The sequence below is a fragment of the Anabrus simplex genome, chromosome 9 (assembly GCF_040414725.1).
Source record: "Anabrus simplex isolate iqAnaSimp1 chromosome 9, ASM4041472v1, whole genome shotgun sequence".
Lineage (NCBI taxonomy): Eukaryota > Metazoa > Arthropoda > Insecta > Orthoptera > Tettigoniidae > Anabrus > Anabrus simplex.
The window spans coordinates 88861957-88887065 of record NC_090273.1 but is presented as its reverse complement, the minus strand read 5'-3'; the positions used below and the strand labels follow the sequence as shown (position 1 = coordinate 88887065).

General features: G+C 36.6%; 1 protein-coding gene across 1 annotated transcript in view; it reads right to left on the bottom strand.

Annotated features, from left to right (window-relative positions):
• Window positions 1-635: 635 nt before the first annotated feature.
• Window positions 636-25109, bottom strand: part of LOC136881087 (ATP-binding cassette subfamily G member 4) — a 203218-nt gene continuing 178744 nt past the window's right edge. The window contains exons 6-12 of the mRNA XM_067153706.2: window positions 24039-24305; window positions 16559-16740; window positions 12004-12172; window positions 11756-11856; window positions 7096-7251; window positions 6631-6816; window positions 636-5033 (exon numbers count right to left, since the gene is read on the bottom strand). Coding sequence (XP_067009807.2) covers window positions 4875-5033; window positions 6631-6816; window positions 7096-7251; window positions 11756-11856; window positions 12004-12172; window positions 16559-16740; window positions 24039-24305 — 1220 coding nt within the window. The 3' untranslated portion in view covers window positions 636-4874. The remainder of the gene's footprint in view (window positions 5034-6630; window positions 6817-7095; window positions 7252-11755; window positions 11857-12003; window positions 12173-16558; window positions 16741-24038; window positions 24306-25109) is intronic.

Here is a 25109-nt window from a genome sequence, read left to right as displayed (position 1 = left end):
CGAGTGAGATGATCGGTCTCTGAAAAGCCTTCCAAAAATAGTACGAACTCATGTTCCACATGTGTGAATCAGTCAAGCCATTACTTAGTAAACGCATAGATTAATATATGGCATTGTGCTCCTGCGTGATTATGCGCAATGCAATACTATTTTTATCAAGTAATAAATTAAACTTCACCAGAATTGTCTCCAAAATGGCTCCTGGAATCTTTAGTCGCTGTCTTTGAAATTCTGTCACTAATTACTTAAAAAAAAACTCCAAATCTAGCAACTCTAGAATGGATTAGAATGATGTGAACGAACACGAATATAGCACGCGAGAATGAGAAATTGACAATTGATATATGCATCGCAAAATACAGGTTTCAACAAACATCGCACATTCGCACGCATTTCTTATACTAATAAGCGTCGATGTTCCATTTGAAAGCGGTCAATGAGCCACTGGCGTACTAAGCTTAAATGGCGGGATTTGAAAACTAATGTTTGAAGTTCACCAAAAAATAAGCTAAAATCTGGAGAAATAATAGAATAATCAGGAAGCGCAAAAAAAGTCTAAAATCGGGAGTCTTCCGCCTAAATTGGGAAAGTTGGCAGGTATGCATGACATATAGGCCTGAAATGAAGCACAGAAATATTGTTATAAAAATAGTATATATTGTAAATGACAATGTACATAATTCTTTTACCTCCTTTAATAACCAATGAAAAACAATGTCTGTCTAATCTCATACTAAAGTAATAATAAAAAGAGAGGGATTGCATTGATAAGATTACATTCATTCAAGATATAGAAATGAAGCTGAACATTTAGCCTATGCAAGGAGAATACTAGAGATCAATATATCACATTTTTATTGTCAAGAATTATTATTACTGAGCAGTGGTTTTTTTTTTCTACGCAGAAAAGAGGAACAGCACAAACCAGATACAAATGGATTAACTCATATTCTGCTCAAATGGTTTTATGTATGGGAAGGTCATCCAGATTAAGATTCTATTTCATCATACATAAACTAAATTTTTGTAACATGAAGAATACTGCACATCAATATTTTATCAAACGTGATGAACCAAAAATATTTGTGGTTGAACACAGATATTGTAAGTGTGATGATTACTGTATAAATATACAATATTTATTAAAAATAATATTTTTAAAGATACACGATTAGAAAGTAAGTATTTTGAACTAACTCTGCCAGGCCCAATGGCCCTGACGATTAAGGCGCTGGTTTTCTGAGTCCAACTTGGCAGGTCTGATCCTGGCTCAGTCTGATGGTAATTAAAAGTACTCAAATGTGTCAGTCCCATGTTAATGGATTTACTGCCATATAAAGAATTCCTGCAGGATAAAATTCCGGCATCTTGGCATCACCGAAAACTGTAAAAGCTGTTAGTGGGACATAAAACTAATAATAATAATAATAATAATAATAATAATAATAATAATAATAATAATAACAACAATAAAGTTCTTGCACCATTGGATAACAACAAAATATGAAAAGGATTTTTTTTTTTTTTTTAATAAGACTACTTCCCACATATCTCTATTCAGTGAGAGTCTTAATACCTCTGCCCTGTTTGAGTTTTGAAGGACGGGGGAAAGTTCAGTCGACACTCCATGTGAAACAATGTTGGTATCTCTGGTGACAGCAATTACCTAACAAAATTAATTAAAACTCAGATGTAGATCACCCACAATCTAATTTACTTTATCTCCCGGTGGAGTATAAAAGAATGTTGAAATTGATGTGCAGGTAGCCTAGATGGCATAAAATCAAAATGTCTGTACAAAGTGGCCAAGACCATATTATTATTATTATTATTATTATTATTATTATTATTATTATTATTATTATTATCTTTATTGCTCCATAACTAAATGGTTGATTCAAGGGGTCCAGTTTCAATTCCCGGCGGTCAGGGATTTTAACTATCATTAGTTAATTCTGGCTCAGGGGCTGAGCGTTTGTGGTGTCTTCATCATTAGAAATTATCCTATGTAGGGCCTCATCCTCACACGCAGGTCGCCACTGTATTATTTAATTAATTAATTAATTAATTAATTTATTTTATTTGTTTATTTATTTGTAATAAAATATATACCGCTGCAAAACAAATCAATCTACTTAAAACCCAAGCAGCAAAGGCTAGTCTCTAGATCTCCTTTGAAAAAAAACCCAGTTTATAACGAATATTAATCAGCTCTTAGAAAGTTAATTTTTGAAGAGGGGAAAATAAAATGAGCAGAAAAGTTTAAATACTTAGGCGAGTGGATAGCACCTAACAACTCTGAGAAATTAGCAATCGCATCTAGAATCAACAAGATGGAAGTGGCATACCAACTAATTAGAAATATCTACAACAAAAGATCAGTGTCCATCAAGGCCAAGCTTAGGCATTATTGTTCAGTCATTCGTCCAGAGGCCCTTTATGCGGCAGAATGCCTTGTATTGAACAAGAAGGGTTTAAATGACAAGTTAGAAGCCAAAGAAAGAAAAATCCTGAGAAAGATTCTAGGACCAATCAGAGAAAATGGCGAGTACAGGAGACGGCATAATAACAAACTGTACCTGCACGTGGAAAGGATAACGGACACCGTTCGGAAACGGAGGATTAATTTTTATGGAAACATAACACATAAGAGCTCGCAGAGATTGACCAACCGGATCTTATCCTACTTTGTAAACAAGAAAGCCAAGGGTCCCTGGTTCACCGAAGTTGAAAGAGACCTTCAAGAAATAGGGATCACACATGAAGACATCCAGGAAAGTGTTCCTCTCCAGAAGAAAGTTTGAGCATACCAGCGATTCCAAGGAAAGCCGAAGTTGAAAACAGTGAAGAAGTGGACTGATGAGAGAAAGGAGGCTCACAGAAAGTGAATGCGGGAATACTGGGAAAGACTTAAAGCTCAAGGATGCAAACGGTAGAAATAACGTGGCCCACAGCTCCGAAACGAATAAATAACAACAACAACAACAACAACAACAACAACACAGAATTGCCGAGGTTTCTAGGTAATTCACAAAGGCTTGCATATTGAACGCTGAAAGGCCTAACAATCTATAATAATGATTCATGTATATATGTGATTTTTCATAAACGATAAACAGGACTTATATAATGACTACATGTTAGCAACTGCAATAATATAAATATAATACAATTATATTATAACAACACTGTACAATGTTAAAGAGTCCATACTATAGGAAGGTCATGGAATGTTGCTAGATATAACATAGTTCATGATTTCAGGAGTACTCCTTACCTTATTTACTTTACCTATAGGATATACTTCTCTCTATTTAAAGTTACTGATGGCAAGGAAAGTAACTTCCCGATGGATTCATATATGAATTTCTTTTCTAAAATGATTTGCAAGATCTAATATATTTCTTCTTTTACAAACATGATTACTTGTAGTAATAATAATAAAACCTATTCACTAGAATTAAAAAACTTAACATTTAATAAAATTTATCCAAATCCTATTTTGAGTAACTATAGGCAACAATAATATAAATGTAAAGAGCTTAGTATGGGATTGGGTGGCCTGGAGGTCGTAACTCAAATACAACAAGCTACTAAATTTACTTTTCTGATAAAGCTTATGTAGGCCTAATTATTTTAATTAAGAATTTTGACCCAAATGTATCTGCCAGGCTGATTTTAATAGGTATTACCTACTAATCACATTGACTCACACCATACAAATCTTCAGCAAGTACAGCTGTTACAACCTTTGAAACATCCCTTTCTCAATTTTTTATTTTATTTTTAGTCTGATTGTACCAGCACATTCTGGTGAAGAATTTTGTAAATATCTGCATCAGTTGTGATGTAATGAATTAAAAAGCAAGATTCAGTACTTTAGCTAACTGTGAAAGGTAGGTGTGTTAGGTTTGTTAGGCCTAAAGACGCTTTATCACTCATTTCCTGGTAAACTACACTTTCCAGATCTCTTTCCCTCACGAGATAAAAGATGTGTAAAACTGACCAGTTTCCGAAGGCTGAAACATATATCAATCTCTTGAACAGTAGATCGGAGCCAGATACAATTTAAACACCAAAGTATGGTAAAACATGGTAGCAAGTCATCAAGGACCTTATTTGCCCACAAACTGTTTGAGGAAGCCACCTGATAGATGCCTTAGTTTGAGGCTGGGTTAATGACATGAAGTTAAAAAAATCTATTTCATTAGTTATCTCCTTGCAAAGACATTGACAGACACAGACATACTGTCATATGAAAGTCGGTATTAGAACAAGATAAAGTCCACTCCGAGAGAATACCACTACACAACATTATACATGCTATATCCATTGCATATTATCAAATACTTAACAGTAAACAATCCTAAAAAATTAAGGATTGGAATATGACCTGAACAAGTAGCATGTCTTGAGCATTAAAAATATATCTTCAGTATACATCTAGTAAGAATTTACACCTCTGAAAAAATATGCAGTGAAAAACTTATCTTCACTAATACACTTCAAAATTGACGAATATGAAAGCTACTAAACAAAGGAATATTCTCTATTATCAGCTGGACTGTAAAAAAGTCTAACTGCTTCCTTCTGTATGCCTACATTCGAGAATAAATTGGTATAGAACAACAAAATCTGAGTATGAAGAGATGTAAGGTAATGTTTCTGGAACAGAGGAGCTACATATACAACATTCACTGCATTGTTGACTACTGAAAGGAATAGACATAAAGGAACCCTTCCGCTATTCATGAAAAAGTTACCATTTGTTCTCTTTGAAAAGCTTTCCAAATCAGAGAAAGTACTAACGTCTTTGAAGGCACTGCACAGTAGCACCAGAGACAATAAAGAACCGAACACATATTCTCATCTCTTCATCGCTGAGACATGAGTTTCCAACGAAGGAAGATGAAGGCTGCCACTCTGAGCACAAAGAAGATGGCCACAAGAGCAATGATGTCCACGCTAAAGTCGGCATTCACCATGTCCAGCTCCTCGAGAGTTGTCATGGGCGCCTTGAAGTGACAGTATGTCTGCAAAACAATATTCATATGATCAGAAATGGCTCTGAAGTCACAAAAATCCAAAGGAAAGGTGCTCATGCTATGTAAAAAATAAACAGATCTGTGTCCAAAGGTTTACGCCTTTGACCTTTATTTACTGAGAAATTTGACGAGTTGCTTGCAGGTGTCTGTAGCACTGCTAATCTAGTGATCAGCGTCCCAGACTTCCAGGTGGGCGTCTTGGATTCAAGGCAACCAGGAGGCTCGTTTTTTTCTTTTCTTCTTTCTCTTATCTGTTTTTGTTTCCAAACAGGTGAGAACAATGGTACAAGGGTACCAGCCCCAGCATTTATCTGGTGTGAAAATGGGAAACCACGGAAAACCATCTTCAGGGCTGCCGACAGTGGGATTCAAACCCACAATCTCCTGGACGAAAGCTCACAGCCGCGCGCTCCTAAGCACACAGCCAACTCGCCCGGTGAACTTAAGATGGTTTGGACATGTTATTTTAATATAAACACTGCTTGTCTCTTTCCTATGCCAATTTATTGGAAAAAAAGTGTATTGTAAAAATTAATATTTAAATGTAAGAGAAAGACCATAGAATGAGGAATACAAAGTTTAATGTTGAGTATTCTGTATAAGAGCCTGCTCAGATTTATACTAGAAAATGTGCAGATGACTAGGTGCTTGCCGGTAAGATTATATGTAGCACAGTTAAAGAATACCATACGCGAATAACTGCTGCATATATTTTTTTTTTTTCAAAATTGGGCAGCAGAAAGTTGGGATGCAGGTATTATTTGCATCAAGGTTGGTGCAGTGCTCCTTATTTACAGAAATCAGGAAGCTGTTCTTTTTCCACCCATTCTGTAGGCAAATCTGTTCTCGCCAAAAGTGAGAAAGAAGCATTCCAAGTACGTATTGCATCATTTGCATGTTTAGGACAGCAAGTGTGAATTCCCATCATAGGTTGTTCATAGCCAAGGAAGATTGAAGATGCAAAGGAAATTTGTAATTGTGCTGCAGGAATAAAGTAGGATGTTGACGAGAGTTCCGTAAGTGGCTGGAAGAAAACTAAAACTTTGTCTTGAACAGACAAAAACTGTAAGGCTAGCAAGCAGATGGCTCACACATGCTTTTGTATTAAATAACTTCAACTTTACTAGAAAAACTAGCAATGTGCAACATTTCTCAGCACATTATGAAGAAAATGTGAATTTCCACAGATTTATTATCATACTGCTGTATTTAGACTTTTCAATATTAATATTTACCAAAGCTACGCACTTGGTAATTTTTTTTTTTAAACTTCCCTTCCCGAAATTAGGATGCCAGGATTGTTCATCGATGAAGGGAATTAATCACGTATATATATGGTAGTTCAGGGTTCTTAGATGTGAGAATCCTGTGTCAGTCAGCCTCTCCAGGGCAAAATTTCAGCATCCTTGATATCTTTCAACGCTGATGCAGATTACAATGATACTGTTGTTTATTTTTAAGTTAAAAATGGAAACTATATCAAATGTTATTTTAAAAGATTCAACAAATCAGGAGTCAGGTATCAGCACAAAAGCTGGAGGTGGATAGATGCCTAAACAAAGAGAGAAATAAAATTTGAAATTACCTGGAAACACTTAAGCTTCTCACGTTCAAAACCATAGGTGGCGAGTGCAGTACCCTCGAAACCATATCGGATGTAACTGAGATAAGTAATCCAACGGAGGTAAATAGGAATGGCATCGAAGCTCACGAAGAAACCAGAGAAGAGCAGGAATGGAACCGACATTACAGGAGCCAAAAACACTCCATTCTGAAAACACAACACAACATGAGTCTTCTTGTTTCAGTTTTTATACTTCTATTATTATTTAATACTCTTTTACAATAAGGAAGATGAGAACAATAGTAGTCAACCAATGATTAATGAACAGAAGTGTAAAAAGAATAAAAAATCATTCTTCTCAAAAACAGAATTAATGACAATGTTGTGACATATTAAAAACTAACACACACACACTCACACTCACACTCACACACACACACACACACACACACTCTCTCTCTCTCTCTCTCCTTTATACACACTCACCTGAACATTCATGGCAGCTCCTACCACGAGACCAACACTCTGGGCAACGAACGAGATCAGCAGACAAGCTCCTAAGAACATAGCAAACCTCCACATCTCAGGTGGCTGAGATGTCAAGTAGTAGACGATAGATATATAGATAACACAAAAGATAGCCTGAAAAGAGAAACCATAACAGATTCATTTTAAAGGAGTACTGAGGCACCTGAAACAGTAAATAAAGTTGTTTCAGCTGCTGTTTCAGTTTTAAGCTATCAGTGCCTTCAATCAACGGCCCTATATGTCTGCGAATACATGATAAGATGATGATGATGGTAATGATGATGATGTTTGTTGTTTAAAAGAGCCTAACATCTAGGGCATCGGTCCCTAATGGTATGAGGTAAACCAAACTAAAATTAAAACTTCAAAATGTATCCACTGACCAGAATCTAAAATGAATGATGAAAAAATGATCGTGAAACAAAAACAATCAGTGTATTCAATTCACAATGCTTTAATTACTGGGACAATACTCATTATCTAAAGGGGTCCAAAATCCAGGTCAGTGGCCCCTCATAATGGTACTAATCACTGGTAAAGCAGAACCATGGTTTTCTTCCTATAGTGGTATTAATCACAGGTAACACAAACCCATGGCGTTCATCACACACTGGGAATAATAACGGGCAACGGTATTCCTGTGGTGTTCCTCACTTTGTGGAACTAATCACAGACCGTGTATACTCATGGTGTTACTCACACAGTGGTACTAATCATTAGCAATGTAGACCCACAGTGTATCACAAATTATGGCAATGCCCCCAGGTAACAAACCCACAGTAATACTCACATAATGGTACACTACCATCAGGCAACACACACCCATGATTTTACTCATATAGTGGTACTAATCACAGGCGTCAGCAAAACCTGTAGTGTTTCTCACTTAGTGGCATGCATTGCAGGCAATATGAACCAATGGTGTTTCTCATAAAGTGGTACTACTCTTAGGTAATGCAGACTCCACAGCAGAACCAACTGGTGAAATACACACAATGACCATTATCACAAACAACGCCCAGACCCGTAGTGTTCCTAACGTAATGGTAATGCGTCTGTGTAATGTAGACCCATGGTGTTCCTCACATAGTGGAACTAATCACAGGCAATGTATACTCATGGTGTTCCTCACATAGTGGAACTAATCACAGGCAATGTATACTCATGGTGTTCCTCACATAGTGGAACTAATCACAGGCAATGTATACTCATGGTGTTACTCACATAGTAGTATTAATCCTAGGTAATGTAGACCCACTGTGTATCTCACATTATGGCAACACCCACAGGCAACACAAACTCATGGTGTTCCTTACATAATGGTACTACTCTCAGGCAACGCAGACCCATGTTTTATTCACACAGTGGTACTAATCACGGGTGACAGCCAAACCCGTGGTATTTCTGACATAGCAGTACTAATCACAGACAATGTAGACCCATGGTGTTTCTCATAAAGTGGTACTACTCATAGGCAATGCAAATCCATTCTGAAAACAGTGGAACTGACCGGTGGAATGCACATGATGACACTTATTACAAACAATGCCCAGACCCGTTGTGTTACTCGCATAATGGTATTGCTCATATGTAACGCAGAGCAATGGTTTTCCTCGCAAGGTGGTACTAGTAATAAGTAACGTCTACCCAGGGTGCTCTGAATGTAATGGTACTTATCACAAGTAGTCTCATGGTTCTAATGTCATCATCCCTTGGTTGCCCCTTTTAGTCACCTCTTACGACAGACAGGGGATATTGTGGGTGTATTCTTCATCTGCGTCCCCCACCCACAGGGGGCATATATCTACTTTGCAATGACTTATAATAAAATTATGGAAAATATAAATGAAAATGCAATAAGGCATTGCCTTGAAGTACAGAGATATATATCATTCAAGTTAGAAGTTAAAATAACACAATAAAATACACAAATACTAACTAAAATAGAGTCAATGGGGTAAAAGCTTAGTCAACAAAAATACTTCAGTATAAAATACACTTTTACACACAATAAAAAAGGCATAAAATGGATGACTAGGTCTGCTGACTGCTTGTCATCTCGTAGGATGAGGGAGATGGTACTCGGCAATTTTAGACTACGGCGCAGATCGGCCAGGTCCACGCACTCCGTAAGGATGTGTACCACAGATGGATGACCGCCGCATGCACACACCGAGGGGGTGTTCATCCTTCAGTAAGCAGGAGTGCATTACTATGCCGTGACCGATCTGAAGAAGACATAGTAACACAGCTTCCCTACGAGAAGCCAAAAGAGACATCTTCCATACCTTTGTAGTTCCTTTTTTTGCTCTCAGCTTATTGGGGGAAAGGGGTGGCCTGCCACTCGATAAGTGATATGGAGACTGTGATTGCTGTTTTGTCTTCATGTCTACTCTTCCTGTTCCTCCCTTTTCTCTCACTGACCTTCCATTCTGTCCCTATTCATAGTGCTATGCTAATGGTATATGTTGGTAATGTCAGATAACTAGTGTTTTGTTGGTTCAAAGAGCAACAATTATTGTTTAAACCCAGTATGGGGAGGATTCTTGGGAATTAAAACTCAGACACTTTGCTTACAGTAGAATAAAATGTGGAAAATAAAACTGGAGAAAAATCGCAGTCAGAATAGCTTCTGCCCTTGTTGGTATTCAAACCTTTGATCACTGAATAGGGCAGATTTTCATTCCCATTATGGAAGCTTTACTGCTCAGCTATAAAGATGAATGTCAGTGGGTGATTTAGAGCAATATCAGGATGATCTTATTTGCTTTAATAAACAAGTAATTGGTGAAGAGTTAGTGAAATGTGTCTGCCGTCTGCCCCCTTCTGTTAAGATTGTAACAAATGATGGTGAGAAGAAAGCTGAGTAATAATAATGACCAAGAAAATGATGCAAACACTTACACAGGTGCAGCCAGTTGGAGGAAAGTATCTCTCTCTCTTCCCCCTGTGGGTGGGGGTGGTAGAATAACACCCAAGGGATCTCCTGCCTGTCGTAAGAGGCAACTAAAAGGGGCCCCAGGGGCTCTGAACTTTGGAGCATGGGTTAGCAACCACGGGGCCCTTAGCTGAGTCCTGGCATTGCTTCCACTTACTTGTGACAGGCTCCTCACTTTCATCTATCCCTTGGTCAACTCTTGTTCTTTTCCTACCCCAAAGCTATTAGGTTTCCGAGGACTAGGGAGTCTTTCATTTGCACGTCCTTCATGACCCTTGTCATACCTTGACCGGTACCTTCATTTTTCGAAGCGTCGGATCCCTTCCATTTTTTCTCTCTGATTAGTGTTATAAAGAGGATGGTTGCCTAGTTGTACTTCCTTTTAAACAAATAATCACCACCACCTCTCTCTGTGTGCGCGCGCGTGTGCGTGTAACTTCATCACTATCAGTTTCCTTGTTCTAACTCCAGCTGGGTGGGCAAGGCTGTTAATGGCATCTTTCCATCTGTCTCTATCCAACCAGAAATGCTGTTGCTCAACTGTGTTCCCATCCAGGTTCCTTCTTCTTATGCTGTTCTCGATGGAATCCAACCACCTTAATCTGGGTCTACCTCTTGTTCTTATGTCTTCAATCTTAACCTCCATCATCCCTCCCTCTTCCATCCTCTTAGCATGTCCAACCCTTCCCAGTTTATTTCTCTCCATTCTGTCTGAAAACTTTTCTACTCTGATTTCCTTCCTGACATCCTCATTTCTTACTCTGTCCTTTGTCTTTCCTAACATACTTCTTAAAAACTTCATGTTACTGGTCTGGATTTCTCTCTCCTGTCTTTTTGTTAGAGTCCAGGTCTCAACTGCAGATCTCTCTGTAGAACTTATAATAAATTTAATTTCTACTGCTAAAATTTTGATTATTGTCCTCCTAAATTACTGGTCTGGTCTCTCAATCAAACAATCTAATAGTACACTTAAAATCAAGTGAACAACAGCCGCATGATGGAGAAATATCACATAAACTCCATCGCCGTTTACGGATTGTTACCAGGGATGATGACCGAGTTGAGGAAGATGTTTGATCTCAACGAAAACTACCGATCCATGATTTCCGAGGCAGTTGTGCGTGAATCCATGCTCCTTTTAAACCAGTTATATTCCAAAATAATAAAAATCATACAATACTGTGTCTAGAAGCAAACCCGTTGAGGGTCAATTCCCTAAATAAAGGATTACATATAAGTAGTAAGTTAGAAAGAGTGTAGCTGTGATTGCAGACCAAAGAGTGGAATTCAATCTTTCAAATCTGACCATGTATTTTCCCTGAATGTGGAATAACCTGGCTATAACTATCTAATACGTTCATGATGTGGATAAAAGTATACAATTCTGGCTTCCCAGATCTCAGCGAGCAAGTTTTAATACAGCCAGTGCAGTAACACAATAATACTAATACATACTAAATTGATAAGAGAGAAACAAATCACCAAGAAGTAATAGTTCCATTGATATTTTAACATCACTAGCACGAAGAACTAATAATTTATGTAATACACATTTTTTAACAAAGTAATTATCTTTATAATATTCCACAATAGATTATTTTATATTAAAGAAAATGGAAGTGAAAGCTATCATTTTAAATTAACTGTAAGTTTAAGTACAAAATGGAGAAGTATTCATACCTGAAATGGTATATCAGAGACAGTAATGGCTAAGTAATACGAGCGTAGCGAGTACCATCGATTGAAATGTTCTTTTATCAGCACAGGCATTTCAAGAGGGACTGCGAACAGAAAACAACAAAAAATGTAATTAAAATCCTTTTCTGCATTTTGTGCACACAGTGAACTACCTTCAACAGCATGGCATCTTGAGAATTTTTGTTTAAGTGATCTTGGATTGAGCTTTTGAATGTACATGAGATACTCACATGAGAGGATGGTGATGGTCATGGACGTGTACATAAGGAAGAGCATGTTGAAGAAGAGGAACCCGAGATTACTGAGCACCTTAGCACCATCGTTACCAATGTCATAATACAGAGCACCAATGAGGAAGCCAACCAGAATGTGAGCGAACAATCGTAGGTACATAAGTGTCTGCAAGAAGAAAACAAAATACAATGAAATCTAAATTTAATGAAAGGGAAAAATCATTTAGAGTAGTGTTGCAGAAAAATTGCAACAGTTGTGCCTGAAATAACACCACATAATTCAAGTTCAAGTAGAAAAAAACAAGTACTATTATCTATAGTTTGGGTATGGATTTCTAACAAAACAGGAAAGAATTCTGGCATTCACTACCTTTTTTTCAATGCAAAATTACACCTACTTTTTTTACACTGATCTTGTATTACTGAAGAAAAGCATTAAATGACAATTGCTGGTGTAACTTCTTAATAAGGACAGGTAATGGAAGGACCTAGGAAGATAAACAACTACTGTTCGTCTATTTAAAGATATAAACTTCATTGTGTTTCTGTATTGAACTTATCTCTGTACTATTCAACTAGTTATGTTGAACATTAATAACCATGATGTTCATCTTTATAACATATTTCATACCTGGACCTGACAATTTGTAAATGATAAGCATGCAAGAATTTTTATTTTGTAACTTTTCTCTAAATTCATGCTGTTTGGGTGTTTCATTATTTCTATGGAATATCAGTTTTTTAAAATGAGATTCCAGGGCACATCTGCTAAAATCTAAGAGGAGTAACATTCTGCATGCTCCAAAGATTTCTGCCTGGAGAGACTGAATACCTTGGACGGAGTAAGGATACATTAGCCACTCTGATAAAGAATACTGTAATGTACAGCAGAACTTGGTTAATTCGAACTGAAGGGTCCAGGGAAAAATACACCAAAATTAATCGTGAATTCGAATCCCAGTATTTACTGAAAAAACAACACTTTTTTTAAAAATGCAATTTTGAGTCTCAAATTAGAGCGAGTCTTACAATCTCGGCAGGTATTATGAAAAATCAAAGTAAGTATTCTAAATATTACGCTACAGTAAATTAATGTTTTTATTAAACACTAACTATTGTATGTTACATAGATTTAGAAGACCTTTTAAGGTGCGTGTTATTTCACATGAGGTAGTGGCTTTGTTTAGGTTCAAAGGTACAGGTGCTGGTATGTCTGAAAACAGTAATGATTGCCTTGAGAATTTAGAAAAAAGTTCCCTTTTTTTTTTTTTTGTGACTTCAAAGTTAATCTCTGATTTCTCCAGAAACAAACCATGTTTGTTTGTACCAAATACCCTCTGCTTGCAGCCAGCACATAATTTTTTTTGGCAAATCCCAAAATGCCCAACTTAAAACTCCACAGTGAGACTCTCTGTGAATTCATCTTACTGTTAACACTGACAGATAAAGAAACCTGATCAAATAACTTGCTTTACTAGTAAGAATAAAGCAGAAAGGTAGAAGCTGCTACTGTGTGAAGGCCAAATTCCCATCCCCTCCCTGCTATTGATATTCTTTTGCGAACACCTGAAAGGGGGGAAATTTGCCTTTAGTCAACAGCTAATGGAATATTGTCGCTGCAGGGACAAAAACTCCTATGTGAAATATTTTAGCTTATAATATTGGCCGGTAAGGTTCTGTCATCTAAGGTGCAATATTGTGTGCATATTGTCAAGGCATTCTCGCTCTTCATAATGTATGTGCTGCGGGTCAGTATATCTCCAAAAATATTATCACATAGGAGGTTTTGTCCCGGCAACGACGATATACAGCAACTGTTATATTGTTTTTGTAAAGATATACAGCAACACAAAATTCTGAATAAATGTTTTTCTCAGAATTATAGCCTGTCCAGTAAGCACAGTTATAGTCTTATTCACACATACATTTATTTTTCTAACATTTGCCCTCAAAACTTCGAGGGTCTTACAAATCTACGGGGGTTTTATTTTTGAGCAAATACGGTAATATCATACACCGTACTTACCCAAATCTTGACTGAAAAATTACCCCTACCTTTCCAGCAGTTCAAGTTACAATGACAGTAGAATACAGTGAAACTGCCCATGAAACTGGCCATGGCATTTTATCATAATAAACAAAAGTAAAAAAATACACATCCATCAAGACATTACAAACATAATTAATACTTCACAAATTGTTTAAAAAGCAGCTCATTTTGCACTTTATCTTTGACTTCATTGATGTGATAAGTGCAAAGTCCTCAATGTTATTTATTTATTTATTTATTTATTTATTTATTTATTTACTTACTTATTCATTCATTCATATATTTATTTATATATTTATTTAAACAGATAATCACTTCCCTTTTGTTGCCTCAGTGTAATGTCTTATTTTATCCACTGACAGCTGCCAATCAACTCCACTCTGGAGTTCTGCATTTAGGCCCCCTGTGTGGATTTTCCCAGTTGTCGAAACTCAAAGTTGGCTAGGCACCTAGAAGACTAATCGTGTAACATACTCTCAGGCGGCTGAGAATTTAAACCTTTTCTTAGGTTTGCAACAACTACAGTTCTGTTTCCATCACCAGCATGATTCTACACTACTTTTATCTTCCACCAAGGCAGCATTCTGTCATCCTTAAACATTATCTTTTGAAAATATGAGAGTTCTAATATGGTATTTTTACTTTCAATTCAACACAAATTTTAAATATTGTGTCGTATAGGCAGGCCTATGTTAAAAATTAAATAATTGAAAAGGAGGTTCAACCTATTCAATACTTAAAAGAAGGAAATGCAGTAATCACATTCCTATTTAAATGGGACCGGTTTCGACCTTAGTCCAGGTCATCATCAGCCGTAAAAAGATGTACAATGTTTATGAATATTGGAGGTCAGTTTCACACTTTGATAGGCACAAAGACACGACACCACATTCTGTATGCACAAAGTCAAAACACTATCAATTAATATACGAAGTTCAAAAATAACTAGAAGTCGCAGACGAATAGATTTGTAGTAGAAAGCCGCCAGCTCCTGGTGATCAGCGCGGCACATTCAAGGTCGAACGCCAAAGTAGAGTGGAGAATGTTTTTGAAGGTCTAGAATTTGTCACGGTTGCGGGAAGTTAAGTACATATATAAAAATATACGACGCAAATCAGAATAATTGAGTGAGTACTTGTACTCCTGCTAAGTTCTTGGAAATTGCTAAAAAAGTTTGCTTCACAAATTCAAAATGAGAATGTTTGAATTAACCAAGTTAAACTGTATTTGAAACATTGGGAACCTGTACCTGATGTACGAGGGACAGTCAAGTCAAAACCTTTTTCAGTTTATTTTATTGAACTATAGTGCATCATTTTTCTTCGTAGTCTCTGATATGTTCACTGCAAAACCTCCAGTGCTTACAAAAGGCATGTTTCCTCTTTAAAAAAAACCCGTAAATATTGGGTTGTCTGCACAGCCACTTGTGCATATTCATGCGAACAGAATGTCTCCTCCCAGTGCCTCTCCCCCTGTGGGTGGGGGCGGTAGAATAACACCCACAGTATCCCCTGCCTGTCGTAAGAGGCGACTAAAAGGGGCCCCATGGGCTCTGAACTTTGGAGCGTGGGGTGGCGACCACGGGGCCCTCAGCTGAGTCCTGGCAGTGCTTCCACTTACTTGTGCCAGGCTCCTCACTTTCATCTATCCTATCCGACCTACCTTGGTCAACTCTTGTTCTTTTCCGACCCCGACGCTATTAGGTTTGCGAGGGCTAGGGAGTCTTTCACTTTCACGCCCTTCGTGGCCCTTGTCTTTCTTAGGCCGATATTTTCATTTTTCGAAGTGTCGGATCCCTTCCATTTTTTCCCTATGATTAGTGTTATGTAGAGGATGGTTGTCTAGTTGTACTTCCTCTTAAAACAATAATCACCACCACCACCATCCCAGTGCCTCCCTTAGTGGTCCAACCAAATATGAGATAATCACCAGGGGCAAGGTCTGGTAAATACGGTGGGTGTGGAAGACACTCAAAATGCAGGTCTTGGATGGTCACAACTGTTGCACAGGCAGTATGAGACCCAATCACAGTCACATTGCTGCTGTGACAAACGTGCATCATCGTACTGAATACAATCATTCATCGATGAATTTGAATAGGTTTCACACTTCTGTACTCAAACACTACTTTCATGCAAGTCTGAAGTGGAGCAGCCATTGTTACGCTGGTACTTTAACTGTGTTTGCTTGTCTGCATGGTGCTGCTGCCTGTATGATATTCGTTGAAGCTTTAGTAACAACACTGCTAACAGACAGAATTGTGATACGATATTTCAGATTTTGTTTGCACTTTTAAGGTTTTTCACTTGACATGCCCTCGTACGCGGAACAATGACACAAACCAACATGTCAAAAACAGATCAGATCCAACACGAGCGAAGAACAGGACATTACTTGGATATTTCTCGAAAACTAAATTTACGGTTATCTATAATGGACATTTCAGATACCTGAAGTCCAGAATATTCCAGACAAAAGTTGCAGCCTTAACTGAAGACTTACCCAGTCTCTCCTGCTAAAGAGGAGAGTTCTCTTGAGCACCATCCAGAACTGAGTGAATTCAGAAGTGGCATAACGTCTCTGCTTTTTGGACACTATCATAGTGGGGTCCAAGAGAGCAGACTGGACATTATCCTGCTTTTCAGTGTTGGTCAGGTCTACTGGTATCACCACCTTGCTCAACTCTGTATAACAAACAGATAAATCAGGTTACAGTTGTCAAATGATGGAATCAAAGAATAACTTGGTCAGGAAAGGATGCATGATGGAAGCTTAACTGTATCTGAAAGATTGTATACAGCCTGATTTCTTTGCTTCTCCAAAGTAAAGCAGTTTATTTTCAGAATTATCAGAGATTGAGACATTGCCGTAAGAGGCGTATAACAAAAAAACTTTTGTTATGAGATAATCACAGTTGAAAGTTTTGTTATGAAATATCTTTCTTCAATGCAGGATAATTAGCTTCTTATATTTCTGGATTTAAAATTGGTTCATCTGAAAGTTAAAAAAACCTATCAGTTTGTAATATTTAATTCACTTTGTTAAAGAGAAAAATTAAAAAATGTGTTTTACTCCCTTTTTACAGCAACCGTTAAAAAATGCTCAAAATATTTTTGCAAACAAGTCTATTTTGATGAAATCAAGTGTAGGTTTTACAAATTATTAATAGCATTTAATTACAGAAATGTTTAATCCTCTGAAACAGGCCTAATTGATTACAAATAGTTCCAATAATAACTGGCCTAATAATAAGACTCTAGGAAAATAAAGACTGCAAGAAAAATTGTACCATTATTTTGAATGTTATTGTAGAATGGAATAATGATACTGCATATTGCAGGTTAGAAAATGAAATATCGCAAGTAATAATGAAAATAAGCTAGTAAACAGGTTTTACATCCACTTTCACTTAAACCTTTTGTGCTCTTAGAAACTGTTCAATCCAGGTTTGGTCAGTTTCTGGTAGGTATTTAAGCAAACTTTTCACATCTTGTATTTTTGCTTCCAACACCTCAGGGTATGGTATTACATCAGGCTTTACTTGCATTAACACTGTCTTGTCATTGGTTGTTAGGAGTCTGAAAGATTTGAAAACGGGAAAAAAATTGTTTGATGCCAAAACACTTCCATCCCTTTTGTACTTCAGCCAAACTTATTTCATCACTGTAAACTGTTGTTTTCCTATATATTTCTTAATGTCCATGAAAAATGGATCAAGGGCTTTGTTCCAGTCTTGAATAAGCTCTCTATCCATGATGAGCTGAAATGGACTAGGGTTTCGTCGGGCTTGAACTATACCCTCCATCCAAGGTTTTGCAGTTCTCATTACTTCTACATTTTTTATGGATTTTCTTACCAATCCAAAGTTTCTGTCACACTGCACAAACGAATGACCCCTTACAGGAAATAACTGGATAACTTCAACATCATGAACTTTACTGAACCAAGTAAAAAACTTAGTCATGGTTATATTTTGGTTCTGACCCCCTGCCAAGTCAGATAATAAAACTATTTTACTTGATATTTCTTCATGTTTTTCAGGAGACAAAGAATTTTCGGCACTCTGGGTCTCCATGAAGCAATGAAAAAAAACAAAAGGATCATTGTCATTATAAATATGTACATTAAATGCATACATCCACAGTAATCTCTTCTAGAACTGTGAGGTTAACATACCGTAGTAGTTTTGTACATAATCGAACTCGCACACTAAGAAAGATGGGTCACTTTTAGCTTTATTTAAACACTCTGCCTTTAACTTTTGCCTTTTCTTGTACATTCTGACGTGAATGTCATATGCTACTCGACAAGGGTCATTCGGGTCTCTTGCAAGTTTTTCCTTGTTTTCTGCACAAAAAATCACAAATGTCAGTTTTTGGTGACCTTACAGAAATGTACAAAATATTAACTTTTTGAAATAATGAGGATACCCAATTTTAAATTGTTCATTTGTATGCGATGTAAAGTCTTTAAACAGCAAGTACAAAGCTTTTGTTGTTATCTGAGGATTGTCAAAATATTTGAGCGATGTTTTGTGGACACAGAAATGGTTTTCAATGTGAGGGATTGATTCCAAGTGACTTTTCATCAGAATCATTACATTTGGTTTTAATTTATGGGGTCTATTTCAGTGGCTGCCTCTATGCTCTCTTAGGTCTTCACTGTTAGCGACTTTTGTTTGAATAACTCTTTATTCTTTTCTCTGATATTTGAAATAGTTTATGAATTATCATTTGACAGGTTTTAAATTCAAAACCACCATAGCTCAGCTTATAAGACCAAATATTTTGTCTTTTTTCTGATCAAGTTAAGCAGATTGTGCAGTTGCTTTCAACATGCACCTTGATAGAAAAGAATCTTGCATAACTTTATCCTGACCACTGTAGAGGTTTCCAAAGAGGTCTTCCTGTGTTTTATTTGAGAAACGTTTGAAGCATTGTTTTTTGCAGTACTCTGTAACTTTTAAAAACTGCTTTCTTCCACCTGTCTTGCCAGAATTACCGACATAACTTTGTCCTTCGGCCCTTCTTATTTTAGCAGTTTCATGTTTTATTTTAGTATTATTGCTGTATAACTTGCGTCTTTTCTTAAAAATATTGTTATCACCACTCACTTCCATTTCTAACACAAAACTCACTTTAACACTCTCCACAAGTCAAAGCAACCAATGTTGTTTGTTTTTGGCTGACCATGAGTTACTGCTAACTGGACATGCCTTCAGAAAAATATCCTTCACATCTACAAAAATTACCTGATCTTAATGAAATTTTCAGGGAAGCACAATAACAATATGGTGAATCGATTAGAGTGATTGCCGGAGAAAGAGCATATAGCCTCTCTTCCAGCATTATCCTCAATTCCAACTGGATACTTAACAGTAGATAGGTGCCAAGTGCCAAAATTATGAACATAAGTTATTACAAAAAAACTGTCTGTGGTGCAGTGTTTTAATTATTTATTCCTCAAACGTTTCAAAGTTACAAATGAGAGTTTCTTATCATACATTATTGGCAGTTTCATAACAAAGTTAGAATATTTTGGTGCTAAAGGAAATTCAAACTTAGACATTTATGAAAGGTGCTAAGTCCCATCAAATTATTCTAGGTGCTGTGTTCGCAGTCACTCTCCGCAGATCTGCTTATAATATTCTTTATGCTCATTCCTTTTCAGGTAAGGGATCAACAGTTTTTAAATCCTCTTTTCATCTGTAACGGAGTTTATTCAGGAACTAGATTCAAAGATTTTTTTTTTTTTTTGCTAGTTGCTTTACGTCGCACCGACACAGATAATTCTTACGGCGACGATAGGACAGGGAATGGCTAGGAGTGGGAAGGAAGCGGCTGTGGCCTTAATTAAGGTACAGCCCCAGCATTTGCCTGGTGTGAAAATGGGAAACCACGGAAAACCATTTTCAGGGCTGCCGATAGTGGAGATTCAAAGATAGCAGATTGAATGTTCCTTGTGTGCTTCCCTTTTTTCAAGACTTTTACCTTACAGACCCTTTCTATGTCAGTGTAATATTGTTTTACTGTTACGCTTTCTACATCTGATGAATCATATATGATCACTGACTTCTTTCTCGCTATCAAGGCTAACTCTGAGAGAGAAGGAAGGAAGGAAGGAAGGAAGGAAGGAAGGAAGCAATTATTCACAAAATAGGACAGAATAAAAGTCTATGCACACAATTATGCTGGGAAAGAAGAAAAAACACCAATTGAATGGCATATTGCACCATTCTTAAGAAATCATCATGCAACTCAGCACTATTGCCATTTGTGGCAGCATTTATAACCGCTTGGAGTTCTCAGTTGACATAGTCCTTTTCATATGTAATCCTCCTTGGTATCCTGCACCTTTCAAATACATTTTGTAACTTTCGAAATTCCATACACCATGCACCTTCATCCCTAAGTGTCCTATGTCTACCGCAATGGTACCATTACATCAGGAGTAAGATCCTCTATTACACTGCACACACCATAGGTGGAAATATACATTCAGAAGTTGATGAGGAGCAAATTAAGAGGGCAACTGGTGTCATACCATCATCTCGGGCTAGAAGAGGGCTTTCTAACAGTACCCTACATGAGGGGTCGGAACTCATAATTAGATGGTCAAATAGTCGATTTTTTTGCACATTTTATCGTAAATTTTCAATGCTCACAGTGACTTATTCCCGAAATGTACTTGTATTCGCTATATCGCCAGAAGCTTTCAAATCGGTTGATGCATTCACCTGCTACGGCGCTCCAAAGTGAACCGAGTGTTTAAAACATGAGCCCCCTGTGGGGAGAGATTGCAACATTACGCTAAATTTATTTATTGAGACATTTAGCTGAGGCCTTGAGTTACCAAGCTCTATTGGAATATCAAATGTGATTTACAGGCTGTGATTTACCTTCTCTGTTTTGCTCTCACTGTTTTAACTTTTGACAATTTAACTTTCAACATTAATCCTTGTATTTGCTGTCATGTGTTTTATATTTCAATTAGTCATAGTTTAACATTTATCTTCTAGGTGCTATTATGTGTTATAAGTTATATTGCTATTCGATAAGTTGCATTTTGCTCAACTGATTTGTTGGCTGATGGTGATGCGCAATGAGCGTCGAAACTAGTACCAACCTTCTTTAAACGTTATGCGATATATATTCACACCAATAAACATTATGGTATTGAAAAGGTGGACCTTTAACATTTTTATTTAACTGATTTTTATAATGTCGACTTTCCATGCATGCAGGCCAGCAGAGTGAGACACTTTCATATCAAAATAACCACAAATAATAATAATAATAATAATAATAATAATAATAATAATAATAATAATAATAATAATAATAATAATAATAATACTTCTTCTTCTTATCATTAAAAGTTTTTTCAATTTTTCTCTTAAGATTCACTGGCATGCTAGAAATTTGTTCTGTAATCTAGCATCACAGCTCTCTCATATTTATCCACTCTTATACCCAACAGAGTGTGTTCAGATTTGATCTCATTATCGTTGAGCCTCAGACCAATTTTGAACATTGAAAGAAAAAGGTAGCAATACTAAACTAAAAACAAACTGTGCTTTTGTAAGGGGTGAAGGACTTCAATTCAAATAAAATTTGCTATTAACCGAGTCACCAAGTTTTACAAATTTTAAGAGTACCAGTACCAGAGTACCAGTACCCAGGCGACTGGAGTGGGACATTGATGGTGATGATGATGATGAAGATGATTGTTTTTTTAATATAAGAGGACAGTAAGTAAATTTCTATTACACTTAGTGGAGAAGTCTTGAAGGGGATTTTGATTAGGAATCGATGCCTGGAAACATACCTTTACTCAGGTGATCAATAAATGCAGTGGGACATCAGCAGACCCATACTGATCACCGTGGATTGTCTTTTATTTGATTTGCGGTTTCTTCAAATAACAGAGGCATACAGTCTTGTTGTGCCACTGAGAAAATGAACACCTAATAAAGACACTTGAATTAGTTGACCACACTAATGGAAGGTCATGTCGAAACTGAATACGCAGAGAAAAACCTAGAGGAGCATTCCTCACTAGCATCAAGGAAAGAAGACCTTATGAAATGAAACAATGACTAAAACAGGCAGCCAATAAACTCATTCCATTTGCTCACCATCCTTTGGGATGATGACTGAAAAACATAATCCAATTCAACCTAGTAAACTGACCGTGTTAGGAACAGCTTAACACCTTGTATTCAGTCACAATAAATCTACTAAGAGATATGCAATGTACAAACTTTCAAAACCAATGATGTATTCATGAAGCTATGATTTTCAATAAAAGAATTATTCCTTAGTTCTCTCAATATTAGTGGAATATCTAGATGACATCATAATGTCATGAGCAAGTTTTCCTATCGTAACCTATAATCTTCATTTCCGTATTGACGAATTACACAATTAAAAATAGGAAAGAATTTCCACCAATCAATACTTGTTTATTGCTTATATTAAGCTACAGGACCGGTTTCGACCCCACATACAAGGTCATCTTCAGCTGAACCATGAATACATATTTATATGATGAAGCTTTGATTAAATTGCATTATCAAGGGAATGTCATATGATGATGTGCATTTAGTCACATACAAATGGGGCACGTCTTAACGTGAATTGGCATATGTCAGTATGTACAATAATGCAACTGTATGTCTAAAATATTATGTTGAGGTCCTAAAATTAGTGTATAAAACATATCTTCACTTAAACTAACATATATATATGTACAGGATAAAATACAATATATAAAAAACATTTCGTGCACATGAACAATCGTATCTTGCTTGTTGGTCAATTCATCAACTCTCGTATTTAAGTCCCATTTTCAGTTGTACACTCAGCTGCTGTTCTTGGAGTTTAAAAGATATGGTTGTAAAATTGCATGAGTAAAAGATTTAGTCTTCTTGTGGGATAAAACACTTTCCAATTAAAAAAAAAAAAAGTTGCCAGTAGTATGGATAAAATTCGGCTAAAATATGTTCAGCTCTGCTATGTATGTTGCCTTATGTTAGAATCAAATCTTGTTGCACGTCAAACGCAACTCGGCTACACCAACAATAGTAAGTACATATTCAAATTTACACACATAACCTTTAGACATTCCTCCAACATAATGTCTCTCATAGCTCTATCTTATCTTCCACAGATAAACATAACACCATTGCACAACTACAAACGGGAAAGGAGCCATTACTTTGAACCCAATTTTACGGACGCCACAGGACAAGATTTGATTCTAACATAAGGCAACATACATAGCAGAGCTGAACATATTTTAGCCGAATTTTATCCATACTACTGGCAACTTTTTTTTTTTAAATTGGAAAGTGTTTTATCCCACAAGAAGACTAAATCTTTTACTCATGCAATTTTACAACCATATCTTTTAAACTCCAAGAACAGCAGCTGAGTGTACAACTGAAAATGGGGCTGAAATACGAGAGTTGATGAATTGACCAACAAGCAAGATACGATTGTTCATGTGCACAAAATGTTTTTTATATATTGTATTTTATCCTGTACATATATATATAAGTTAGTTTAAGTGAAGATATGTTTTATACACTAATTTTAGGACCTCAACATAATATTTTAGACGTACAGTTGCAATATTGTACATACTGACATATGCCAATTCACGTTAAGACATGCCCCATTTGTATGTGACTAAATGCACATCATCATATGACATTCCCTTGACAATGCAATTTAATCAAAGCTTCATCATATAAATATGTATTCATGGTTCAGCTGAAGATGACCTTGTATGTGGGGTCGAAACCGGTCCTGTAGCTTAATATAAGCAATAAACAAGTATTGATTGGTGGAAATTCTTTCCTATTTTTAATTGTCAAGTTTTCCTAGACATTCAAATTTCCTCATAACTTTTAGTTTCTTACAGTCATCTCCAAATCCATCTCCTCAATAAGCCACATAAAATAACCTGATAACCTTACCTATATTATCTTTAGCAATGTCATTAGTAACATTGGGTTGAAACAAGTTCACATTCGTTGTCGAACCGTTGCTCACTTTGAGGGTTTCCTCGCCGTTCGCAGTTTCGGTGTCTTTATCAAGCTTGGCATTATCAGCTGCATTGTTAAGCTTCTCCACGGGCTCTGTAGGGAATGGTTTTCCTTCACGGATGTCGTGTTTACCATTCTGGATGGCATTCACAAGTTTCCGTTGGTTGTCTCCATACTCTCCGCATGCCACCTCGATTACTGTGGAGTAAACATGAGAGTTAACTAAGCAACTGCACTCTTTTCAATATTGATGTATTAAACAGACAAAATATCAGAGAGATAGGAAAATATTTGGACAGACAGACAGACAGACAGACAGACAGACAGACATGTACTGGAGCATTTCATCTAGTGCAACATTCAGACATAGGAAAATATTCTGTAACTAGCAAACTGCTCTGGCTTTGCATAGGAGTAGTTTGGAATTTATGGTGATAGGCCTTATAAGATTTCTTAGTAGAAAACTTTAGCTGCTTTCCTTATGATGTACTGTATGTAAACAGACCAGTGCGTTATTTGTTCAACGCCCTTTCAGCCACTTCAGTCTTTGATTGCTCCTTTCCCTTCTTGCAATATTTAAACAATTTCTGCACTTTCTCTACAATAACTACTCCTAAACCATTGATGCAAATTATACATTGTAAAGGTTATTTTTTTGAAATAAGCAATTTATTTTGATAAGGACAGCATAATAGGGAGGAAGAAAGGATGTGAAAATTACAGGAAAAGGAAATTAAAGAAGATTTTTCAGGTACATGTTGCAACAAGTTTAGCTATGGAGGACATCAGAAGGGTGAAAGAAGAACGGTACTTTAAAGAAGTCATGGTGGAATCTGTGGTAAAAACCTGTGGAAGAGTATCACGAAGGAAGGAAAAAAGAAAGAAAGAAAGAAAGATCAAGAAACATCCAGGTGGAACCCAGGGTAAAAGACATAGTCCAACAAAAGAAATAAGCATGGAAAAAATTGGCTGAGGAACAGAAAGACAGAATACAGGAACTGC